Source organism: Mytilus galloprovincialis, chromosome 1 (assembly GCF_965363235.1).
Source record: "Mytilus galloprovincialis chromosome 1, xbMytGall1.hap1.1, whole genome shotgun sequence".
NCBI lineage: Eukaryota > Metazoa > Mollusca > Bivalvia > Mytilida > Mytilidae > Mytilus > Mytilus galloprovincialis.
Genome location: NC_134838.1, coordinates 59,456,612 through 59,469,242, shown reverse-complemented (window position 1 = coordinate 59,469,242; position 12,631 = coordinate 59,456,612). Strand labels below are relative to the sequence as shown.

Here is a 12,631-nt window from a genome sequence, read left to right as displayed (position 1 = left end):
TAATGAGATAAACATTTAAAAATACTACTGGTATTAATAATTAGTGTCATCAATATAAGGTTTAAAATCTTAAATATTAATTTGACTTCAATTTTAGGTCTATAATATTCTATATTACATTTCTTTGTTTTAACATTAATTTAAGTGCTGTTACAACAGTAAATTTTATCAGTTTTTATACAAAATAAATTATAACATTAACAGCTGTCAATTTTTAATAGTTTTCAGTGAAAACAATATTGATCTGACCCCTTGAAAGAGGATATGAATGTAGTTGGCACTATTTTACTTGTGAAAAAAACAACAATAATGTAAAACTTAAAACCTAGTTACAACAAAACAAATAGTAAAACATAGAAATGTGCAGAATGGTCAACATTGTTAGAGGAAAATAAAACCAAAGGGTTAGATCTACATTAAAAAAAAATATGCATTGTCGATTGTTCTTACCCTCAGAATCCGCTGAAAATTATCATAAAAAATACTTTTTAAAACTTTGTTTATACAAGTATTTATGTATTTATAATCCCTGGTATACATTGTTATAAGTAAAATAAGGTCAAGATGAATGGATTTAACGAACAAAACCTGCAGTTTTTAGTACGAATTAACACCAGTGAAATTGTATCAACTTAAAAATCCCAATTAAATATTTGTGGTTATGATATTTAAAGCAATCAATTGAAACTAAATTTTGAATTATTTAAAAGCAAAAGTTTGGGTAACGATATTTAACATTTTAACCTGGTTCAGACCACATGTAAATCGATAGCCTAAGCATTGACAAAGAATTTGTATTCAAACTTCTTAAACATGATATACAAGTGTCTAAACAAATTGTATTTGAAGTTGAAATGGAAAAGATTTTGTTCAAGTTAGTTAGTGTGTTTCATTTTTAAACTGGCAAGTTTGTGCATTTCATTTACAAAATGTTTAATAAATAATTTACAGGAGAAAAACAGAAGTACAAACCATCATTGTACTTCAACCAACCCAACTCCTTTATATCTTCAGTGAAGACAATGAAAGAAGATATAAGTAAATGCAAGACTTTTTAGCTGAATATGAACATATTTTATGCATCCTTAGCAATCTATTGACCATGATTTATAACCTTGTGGCGCAAATGAAAGATCAGATTTTTAAAAAATTGGCGCAAATGCAATGCAACCAAATACAGATAGTTTAACATTGTCACTTTTGAATGATTTTTTTTCTAAGGTTTAAATCGTTTAAAAGATGCATAAAATCAGCTCTATTTTTCAGTACACAACATGTATACATATCAAATAAAATAAACTAATTGTTAAAACATCAAGTGAATATCATTCTGAAATAAAATAAAATTATTAATTAATTATTCAAAGTGATTATAATAAAATAACATGTGACATGCTGTTGTTATTACAATATTTTCATCCCATTCAGCTGTGAATATCACCGATCATGACATGCAGATAACTTAACCATGTGATTGCTTACATTGAGCAGTGACCTTGCATCACTGTGACCTGTGAACTTTGCAGACAACATTGACTTTGGACAAACCTTCAACAGCAATGGCATCCAGTACAAGCTGATTTCTGAACATAGTTCCATATGTGTCCAAGCACTGCAGACCTTTATTGACATCTTTTGTATTGATTTTGTCTGTATCGTCACTGTCACTTTGATCATCCCTCCATTTGTTGTACTCTTTTAGTGTCATTGGTGCATCTGATTTCTTCTTCTTATGTTTATATTTCTTCTTTCTTTCCTTAGGACTAGTATCTCTTCCCGACAATGCCTCATGATCATAAATTTTGTGTTTACTTTTTGACCTTTCAGTGTCCAATCTTGAACTTCTTTCTTTTGATGAACTCCTTCTATTCATCATTTCATCAGCATCATATTTAGGATCCAAAAACTCCCTTTTTGATCTGTCTTGACCTCTGTTATTGACCACATCTCTTCTGGAGGTCTCTGGGCTACTGTGCTTACCAAAGTAACCCTTCCTGTCATCTTCAGGACTAGCATTATAGTAACCTTCATGATTTCTGTAGGACTTTCTTTGGCCAGCCTCTGGACTCCTGTCACTATACATGTAATGTGAAGATCTTCTGCTTCTATCAGTACGTCTCTCAATCTCATCAGGACTGCTATCATACACAATGTTTCCATGGCGACCTGGGGAATGTCTTTCCCTGTGCCTCCTTGTGTTATTTTCTTGTGGTAACATTTTATATCTCTCCCCGTGTGGAAGTTCTTGTTGCCGTGGAGGCAGAGGTTCGAAATCTTCTGATGATTCATCATCTTCATCCCAATACCCATCATCCCTTCCTGGTTGATCATCACGTCCACGACCTGGTCGTCCATAGTTCCCATGATAATAAAGATCAGGATCCTCATATTCTTCATAGTTATTGTGAATACCTTGTTCATAAAGGAACTGGTCAAAATCCTGTTGGGTAAAACTTCTTGGCCTTGAAAGATCTCTCTCATGACGAGATGGGGAATAATCTTGTCTATGTCTCATAGTATTTGTATCATATCCAGAAGTTCTGGCCCTGGTTCTTTCAATGTTACGGGCACCTGACATGATTGGATATCGTTTTATCCTATCAGGACTTGGACCATCAAAAGATCGAGGCTGGTGAGATAAGACATGGCTGTCATGTCTATATCTTTGATTTTGATAAGGAGACAAGTTACGGTTCTCAGGATGAGGTATATCCTCCTGTGACCTTGACATCCTCCGATGCCTTCTAAATTGTCCTCTAGGTCCATTTGGTGGATGACGAACATTGTTCTCTTCATACTCACTGTTGTCATTGTCATCTGCCATTTCCTGAAAGTGTCTCATGTATTGGTTAACTATTTGTTTACCTGCCACAACAGGTGGTGCCTTCATTTGAAACACTCTAGTAGCACTATTCAAAGGATTTTCAAATGCTTTTGTTGATAGAACAAAATGACGAAATTTTGCCCAATCAAATTTCATTTTAGGTTTGTGTTTGTAAATTTTTGGTGCAAGTCCAGACAGTATGAAATTTTGTTGTGTTAGAAAATTTGTCATTGCTGTTGCCACCATTTTGAAAGTAATACCACTAAAGGGCTTATGCTCCTCCATTTTAATGTCCAGGGATTTCAAGGTTCCAAGTTTTCCTAACATTCTTAAAGATAATGGTTTCTTCCTTGGTTCATTAATTACTGGAATTGAAGGTCGTTTTGACATAGGATCAGTAAACCCAGAAGGGGTCATTTGAGCTGGAGATAATGCTCTTTCCATTCCATATGGCTCATGAAAAGCATCATTTGGATGAAGAGAGCTTTTTCTACTGACCATATTTGAAGCATATGACTGCCGTCTACTAATTTCTGTTCTTTCACTATGGGGTGGTTCTGGTTGGTATGGATATTCCTGACTGGCTAAAGAATTCACTCTTTGATTTTTTATTGCCTTTTCAAAATTGTTGACCCCTCTCCCTACTGTCATTGCTCTGGAAATGTAATCCGCTCTATTGACTTGATACAGATCCTGTTTTGAGTCCCTACTTTTCAAAGGTTTTGCTAATGATTGTTCAGGTTCCATTCCTGGGTATTCCTGACTGGCTAAGGAATTCATTCTTTGATTTTTGATTGCCTTTTCAAATTTGTTGAACCCTTTCCCAACTGTCATTGCTCTAGAAATGTAATCCGCTTTATTGACTTGATGCAGATCCTGTTTTGAGTCCCTACTTTTTAAAGGTAATGCTAATAGTTCTTCAGGTTCCATTCCTGGGGATTTAGATATGGTATCTGATGAGACACTACCTGTGTATATTGACTGTTGTTTATAGTATAGATCTAGACTTTCATTCAAACTGGTATCTCCTTTTCTCCTAAGAGGTCTGACATCTGAGTAAACAACCAGAAAAATATTGCATATTTTAAATCAGTATCTAAGTAAACAACCAGAAAATAAATGCCTATTTGGATTTCGAAATACAAATAGAATATTAAATGTTGCAAATTCAACACCTTAATCCAGTAAGATATATAAAAACAAAATGGTACATGATGCTAAAATGCTAAAAAAAAAATGATTGAAAATTTACCATACATATTGTTATAAAATAATAATTCATACCAATCATTATTATTCATGATTAAAATTAAAAGCAGACTACAGTAAATTCGGAATTTCTGATTGTAAAAAAATGGACAACAATCCAAAATTAATTATTGCAATACCATTTAAAGATGCAAACAGATACAGATGTATAAGATATAAGAATGCAAGTTCCAAGTCTCAATATTTGCATTATTAAAAACCTTGCAATAATTTCTGAATTTACAGTAATTCCACTGAAATTTTTTCAAAATATTACTAAAACTCTGTCACAAGATTTCACATAAAACATCAAATGTCCCAATTTATTCTTTCGTCCTTGAGGAAAATGACAGCTTAAGTAATATTGATAGACGGATGCCTAGTGATGACTTGAGACCTACATGACATGAAAGCACATAGGGGACGACGAATGCCAAGTTACGCCCCTAACATATTCTATGTGATCCTGGATACTACTGTACCTCATGAATACCTTTTAGACCTCTAACTTAAGTTATGAAGATCCTCTATAAGATAGTTTCTTCGAGTGTTGCCCTTTAACCCTGGAACAGCTGGTGGCAAATCGTACTCATCATAAACATGTACATGTATATACAAAATGGACCAAATGCTGCAGTCTCTCGGCTAGTCTTTAAGATGAAGAACCACAATTACTGACCATATAAAAACCAGAACCAAACAAATGACTAAACCTAACGCAAGTACTTCGACAAATTGATAAGGCTGTTGATAACAAAAGCTTGATAAAGTTTCACTTTTATTATAAGTTTGCCCTATGGGAGTCAGTATCTCAGCTGGGAAAATTTTGCTCCAGGCCCTGTCGACGACACTTGGTATAGTGGGTAGCCAAGCCCCGTGGACATGGAACACTGCCAATCAACTGGAATGCAGAGGTTTCCAAAAAGGTGATGAAGCAGGGTGCTACGAAAAGGGGTTGAATTGACGGTGGAGAGATGAAAAGTATTTAATTACTTGGGGATAAGAAGAGAAATTAACCAGTGGTGAATTTCGTAATGGTCATTTATTAATAAAACACCACTGGGTCGCTGAGAACTGTTCCCACATTCAGTGAAATATTGGAGGTGGTAGATTGGGGTGGATGGTGGGTGAAATTGAAAACTTAATCCTTTAGAGTAAACGTCCTTGTATGTAACGATGTATTAGATTTTAGCGAGAGAAATTTATGTATTACTGAAAAATTATTACACCAGGGTTTTCGATATCACAAACTGGTCAAAACATTTACTAAATTTTATCACCGGTATAAGGAAATAATTCGTAAATATAACTCAACATGCAGACATCTTATACGTTCAGGTATTTCACATCCAAAATTTTATGGAAATATTCTTTATAAAGCACAAAAATGTCAGTATTCTCCTCAGAAACTAACAAAACCTTTAAATAGACTTATTAAAAGGGGATATAGTTACGATACTGTTGTCAGGTCATTAAAGATTGCATATTTTGGCTTTAACATTGATTCACTGATAGGGTCTTTGCATCGGAACTAAACACATTTATTTCTAAAAAAACAGTTGTTGGCATGACACGGGTTATGTTCTTCTCATATATTTTATGATAGTATGATACTAAACCCCTAACGGGAGGGATTGTACCTGATATTCATATGATGAAGACATAATCTTTCAATCAGTTTAATTGAGGTCTGGAGCTGGCATGTCAGTTAACTGCTAGTAGTCTGTTGTTATTTATGTATTATTGTCATTTTATTTATTTTCTTTTGTTACATCTTTTGACATCAGACTCGGACTTCTCTTGAACTGAATTTTAATGTGCGTATTGTTATTCTTTTACTTTTCTACATTGGCTAGAGGTATAGGGGGAGGGTTGAGATCTCATAAACATGTTTAACCCCGCCGCAATTTTGCGCCTGTCCCAAGTCAGGAGCCTCTGGCCTTTGTTAGTCTTGTATGATTTTAAATTTTAGTTTCTTGTGTATAATTCGGAGTTTAGTATGACGTCCATTATCACTGTACTATTATGCATATTTTAGGGGCCAGCTGAAGGACACCTACGGGTGCGGGAATTCTCGCTACATTGAAGACCCATTGGTTGCCTTCGTCTGTTGTTTGCTCTATGGTCGGGTGGTTGTCGCTTTGACATATTCACCATTTCCTTTCTCAATTTTATTTGTATTCAACAGCCAAATCAAAAGTGAGAAGCTGGCAGCCTGCAATTGTAACCTGAGAACCTAATCCCTGATATCAGACAGACCAAATTAGACACCACCTGGAATCAACTGCCCTGCCTCATGGAAGAAACCATTCCGTCTGAATAAACAACATTTATACTCTGCATAAGTTTCATACAAAAAATGCCTTCTGCTATGATGATCTATGTTAGTAAGATGCTTTAAATTCCGTATCACATAGACATATTACAATGTCATCTAACATTTAATAATTACAATAGCCTGTTGTTTTTCTCAAAGGCTTCCATATGTCACAATAAGTTCATAGTATTTGGTCATAAAGGATTAATAATGGTCCTCAAAATCAGTGAAATCTGAAATTTGAAATGAGTGAACACTTTATCCTAGGGTTAACCTGAATATTTCCTTTGCAATTCACAGTAAATTCTAATGAAACTTTTCTGTTTGCTAAATTGGCTAAAATAATGATATGTAATTGCTGGCTAACAATATACATATATATTCTAAACACAACTAGCTTTTCCTTTTATGCCATACCAACTTAAATTTTAACTATTTTTTGCTGTTTTAAATTCAACCTACCTTTATATTTCCGCTGTTCCACTTCAACGATGGTCTCAGGTATTTTTTTCATCCTGGTTTCATCTGAAAGTTAAAAGGTCGTCAATTAAAATAATCATATCCAGAAAATCTTCTTTTCCCTTGATATTGCCAATAAAAGTTAAAAATAACAAAATTCTAATAACTACATGTATTTGTTCCTATGAACATACAATAATAAACAAAACAAAAGCTGGTCAATCAATTAGTGAGAAAATCAATATAGAAATAGAATAGGGACTGATTGAAATTAATTATTAATCATATAAATATATTATATAAACCCATTAACATCACAATCAATTACAAAACAAGATAAAATAAAAATACACAGGTACACAAACTTTAAAATTCAGATCTATAACATTGCAAATAGAAGATTTGCAAAACCAAAAGTTGAAGCTCAACCAAACAATCTGTTTGATATATCCAAGGACTGATTTTACACACACTTTGTTCCTTCATTTTCATGGTGTAAGTGCTTGAAATAACCTTCCTGACTCTCATTTGATGGAAGTATCTTTTAATAATGAGTGATGAAATGGTTAAAAATGAACATTACATTCATTAGTTTGTGCTCAATATATCAATTACATACACTATATGAGGTGCAAGAAAATGGTTAAATCATTTTAATGTCTGCTTTAAAACTCTTGAGATTTCTACTAAAAATTTCAAATGATATAAGTGATCCCCTCTTTTAATTGACATCTGTTTTTGCAATTTGTTTATCAAGTATGGTAATGTGAAACAGAAGTAACAAAAAAAGTAAACAATTCATAAACAGTTGATTAACTTGATTTCCCACTGAATCTTATTAAGCAGAGAACTTTTTTTATGGAAAACAAGAATGTGTCCTCAGTACACGAATGCCCCACTCGCACTATCATTTTCCATGTTCAGTGGACCGTGAAATTGGGGTAAAAACTCTAATTTGGCATTAAAGTTAGAAAGATCTTATCATAGGGGACATGTGTACTAAGTTTGAAGTCGATTGGACTTAAACTTCATCAAAAACTACCTTGACCAAAAACTTTAACCTGAAGCGGGACAGACGGACGGACGAACGGACGAACGAACAGACGGACGGACGGACGGACGCACAGACCAGAAAACATAATGCCCCTTCTATCGTAGGTGGGGCATAAAAAACAGTTGGACATTCATTTCTTAAAATAGCGGAACAATTAACAACAAAAGTGTACATGTACCAGGCTGATAGACCTATAGAATTATTGATGTTTGGAAAGAGTACAGCTAGAATGGGTTGATTGTTAAGCAGGTAGAAATACAATACAAAAGTAAACTGATTGCAGAGTATTCATATAAAAGCTGATTGCCATTTGTTTCAGTATTACTGCTGAAGTGTTTATTTCATAAATTATTGTGTCACTATTAAAACAAATTTTCTAAGGAATAATATGTTACTTTTAATTTTGAATAAAATTTTTGATATACATTTTTTATCACATCATGTGCCATGAATAAAATTTACAAACACCCAATTCATGATAATCCATGTGGTGTTATTATTATTGATTATTTCAACCATCCTAATGTTATTCAATTGCCTAACAATATTTCTTTTTAATTCTAATTTCTAGAGCTTATTTTTTTTTTAAGACATATCTGGAGGGATGAAAAGGGGTGCATATTATACACAACTGCATAATATGCATAGCTAAATACGGTACTCTTCAGGTGAAATAGATTGATTCAGGTGAATACATCAGCATTGACTAATGATGAGTTTGGTTTTTACAACTTACATTTGATGAAATAGCTCTTGATAAAATTTAAACAGCATTTAATTTAATTTTTGTAGAAAATTTGTTTACACAAGTATGGTCTATGTTGTAACATTTTATGATTATCAGACATGAAAATCTTCAGATGGAAATGAGAGGCAAGATTGCTGCAATATTCACAATTACCACACCTTAAAAATGCGTATTAAGAAGAGAAATACAAAGTTCCTGTTACATTTTATGATTACCAGACATGGAAATATTCAGATGGAAATGAGAGATGCAAGGTTGATGCAATATTTCACTATTACCACACATTAAAAGACGCAGGTTGAGGATGAAAGAGACAAAATATTTTTGATACAATATTATAATGATACATATTTTTGAATGATGAAAGTGACTAAATCACACACTGGTGTTATGGTTGTTCTCACCTAAGCGTCTTAATCTAACAACTACAATGTTAAAATAAAAGCACCTGTTATTATCCTATATTCCTTAAGCAAAAGCTCTTTACAAACATAATAATGTAACAATTATGTTATATTAAGTGTAAGCTTGTTTGAAAAAACACATTGAATATCACTTTGTTTAGTAAAAACTATCTCACTACCATATTTAAACAAGAATGTGTTTATAGTTCCTGCCCCACTCACACTATAATTTTCTATCTTCAGTGGACCGTGAAATTGGGGTAAAAACTCTAATTTGGCATTAAAATTAGAAAGATCCTATCATAGGGAACATGTGTACTAAGTTTCAAGTTGATTGGACTTCAACTTCATCAAAAACTTAAATTCAAGTGGGAAACATGGACGGACAGACGAATGGACGAACAGATGCACAGACAGAAAAACATAATGCATTTAGATGGGGCATAGAAAAACTTACTAAAATATATATCAAAACTTGCAGGTATTCACTCATCTTATTTCAACGATTACTTTTATTTTAAAATATTAGGGATATAATTTCAAATCTGAACAATGCTGGTTTCAATTCCTCACAAATATTCAACTTAGTTTTGGTAAAATTTAAAATGAATCCATAAGTTGCATGAAAATTAATAAAAACATTTATGATTAAAGTGTTGGTGATTTATTTTCTTTTTTAGCTTCTGCTTCCCTCTAGAAATAGGCTACCATATATGTGAAACTGTGTTCAATATTTTTTGGAATAACTTTATCAAATTACATTTACAAGTTCCAATGGGTAGACCGAGCACTCATGATAATTGTAAACTAGAAAGTAGATGTGAAATATGTCATGCTAGTAAATAAAAGCCAGAATAATTTCACAGGAGATCAAGTGAAATAATCCTAATGCTTTGTTCTCAAGAGACTGACTTTTTAAAAAGTATAACTTTGAAACTTCAATAACTGGAAAATTTTAATTTTCTTAATATGTTCAAATATATCAGTAACTATATTTTTTTCTTTGCATTTCTCTTACCTGAACGGTGTGAACTTGTTGACCTCTGTGACCCTGAAGAGGTTACATCTTTATGAAATCTATTTCTCTCATTTACTTCTGCTCTACTAGCTTTATTTATACTTTCTGTAGAAAAAGCATGCAACAACAACTATTTAAACTAAATACACTCAAGCATTGAAGCCATAAAAAAGAAATTATTTGTTAAAGGTTACTTTCCCCCTTTAGAACCTAGGCCTTTCCTAGAGTTTCTACCGCTTTGTGAAAAAAAAATGGTACTGGTCCCAAATCAATAACTTTGTAGCTATATAAATGAAAAAGTCAATAGAGACACAATAGGAACTGATAAAAGTTACCTCCCTTGCTAGCTATAAATAGACCCTCAATATTAAAACTGTATCTGATGTGTGAACACATATGTAAGTTTTGTGTGTTCACTCAGGAGAAAAATGATTCCGTATTGTTGAATCAGGTGTGCTATGTTTCTGCACATATTTTATTTTCAGGGGTTACTTTTTTTAAAGTACATATTTCATAGCTGAACTGCTATGGACATTGAAGTTACTGGCCAAGGATCAATATCTATATCTCTTACTTTTAAATGGCCTTTATTTCAAATCATATAATCAATTTATTGTGGCTTACCCTAAATAAAATTGTACACATTTAGAAAAATTACATGCAGTCAAAACTTTTAGCAAACAAATTTCTTTTAAGATTGAGAAAATTAACTTCTTAAAAAAAATATTTTAATTTCCTTTAACATTTGTCTCAGCATTGACTGTTTCAGCTCAACACACATCACCCATCCTTCCCTCCCCCTAAAAAGGCCCACATGTAATGTCAAATTGATAAGATATACTTTTAGCCATAAATTATATATTTTACATCCTGAATATACATGAAATATTTCCCTTCGGACAACAATCTATTACATATTTAATAATCATCACTTCGTGCACTCTAATATAACCTCCTGTTAATTTAGAATCTAGTCATTTATCTCTTATTGCTAAAATGCAATGAAAACAGCACTGTGTTACATTTTATGTTTTCAATTAAAGTATGACAAAGAAAATATTGCTGACATTTTGATGTTATCTTGACCCCCACCCCCACCGCCACCCCCACCCCATCTTTTCAAAATAAATAGCAAATGGACAATATCATGGAAAATGCCTTGCCTAACTAAAAACAAACAAATAAATTGCACATCTACAACAAGCATGCACACAACGTTAGCAAATAGCTTACCATCCATAGCCTGTAGGTAACCTGATCCTTCATGTATCTCAATATACTCTAGGTATAGCTCCTCTTCTTCCAGACGTTTACCTTCAGGTGGCAGCACTATCTCACTTACATACAGGGGCAAGGTCACTTCTAGAAGGTTTGATACCTTAGAGTCATCAACTTCACCTGTAAGTAGTAATATATTTATTACATCAAATCTGATCACATTATTTCATGCATTATTTTCTGAAATTGCATTTTTTTCAATTTTCACTTTTTTGTCCATAAATCAATAATTACAATGTCCCTTGAATCATATGTAATAACTCCTGAAAATAATTTTAAAGCCAAAGAAATATATTCATTGTTTATCAAGGCTTCCTGTACTAAACAAGGGTGGGAAGGTAGGCAGTAATTTTTTTATTTCCTAATCTTTGTAACCCTGAGTATATGGGGATAACCTACTGTATGTAACAATTCACAACCACAAATGTCAACGAAAATTATAAGACAGAAGCTACAAGGCATTCAACTATAATAGGTGGGAAACATTGCTTATTTTATTTGACCTTATACAACAATATTTTTTAATTCATCAGAACAATTATAAGAAGTATCATAAACAATGATGCAATTATTTCAAAAATACTGAATACTAAATCTGTTTCATAGCCGTCAATTTTGAGGTTAACATTTATATGCAAAGACATTTGCCCATTGTTGAAGAACTTATGTTGACTTCTACCTATGAATTTGTGGTTTTTCTTGTTTCAGATGTTAGTGTCTGGTTGATATTAACCCAATTCTACTTTTATTCATAAGATCATAATCAATTGAAATAGATAAGAAATAAATGAAGAATTTTACACTATTTGCTATTTAGTGTGCACTTACTATAAAATTGTGTTGAGAATGTTTCAGCAAAAACCATACATAAATAAATCAATTTTCTTGAGCTATCAAGAGATGTATACTTAAAAAGTTGTTGAGCATTTAATTAAGCCCAATAAATAAGTTTTATTCACGTTATTCTATTGTGAAAAATAAATTAAATTGTTAAAAGCTGGGCAATATTGATTTCAATATCTAAAATTATTTCAATTAGTACTTGATTGATATTTGTCTTGTCTGAAGTGAAAAAATCTACCAGGCTTAGTCTCAGTATATCACAGTGAGGTGGCTGCTTTACTAAGTACGATAAAAAAAAAAAGGTTAATAGATGTATGGTTTCTGCTGTAATAATATAGGGAAGATGAAAAATAAAATATCCGAAATACATTAAGTATTCAGTACTAAATGTATCTAAAAGTACCATGTCTAAAACATATAAATGTAGGAAACTGTAAC

General features: G+C 32.5%; 1 protein-coding gene across 1 annotated transcript in view; it reads right to left on the bottom strand.

The window, feature by feature from the left end:
* The window catches only part of LOC143080052 (uncharacterized), a 95,492-nt gene that overhangs the window by 53,034 nt on the left and 29,827 nt on the right, over positions 1-12,631 (bottom strand). Inside the window, exons 32-37 of the mRNA XM_076255713.1 lie at positions 11,306-11,470; positions 10,073-10,177; positions 9,055-9,075; positions 6,852-6,914; positions 1,549-3,876; positions 451-462 (exon numbers count right to left, since the gene is read on the bottom strand). Of these exons, the coding sequence (XP_076111828.1) occupies positions 451-462; positions 1,549-3,876; positions 6,852-6,914; positions 9,055-9,075; positions 10,073-10,177; positions 11,306-11,470 (2,694 nt within the window). The remainder of the gene's footprint in view (positions 1-450; positions 463-1,548; positions 3,877-6,851; positions 6,915-9,054; positions 9,076-10,072; positions 10,178-11,305; positions 11,471-12,631) is intronic.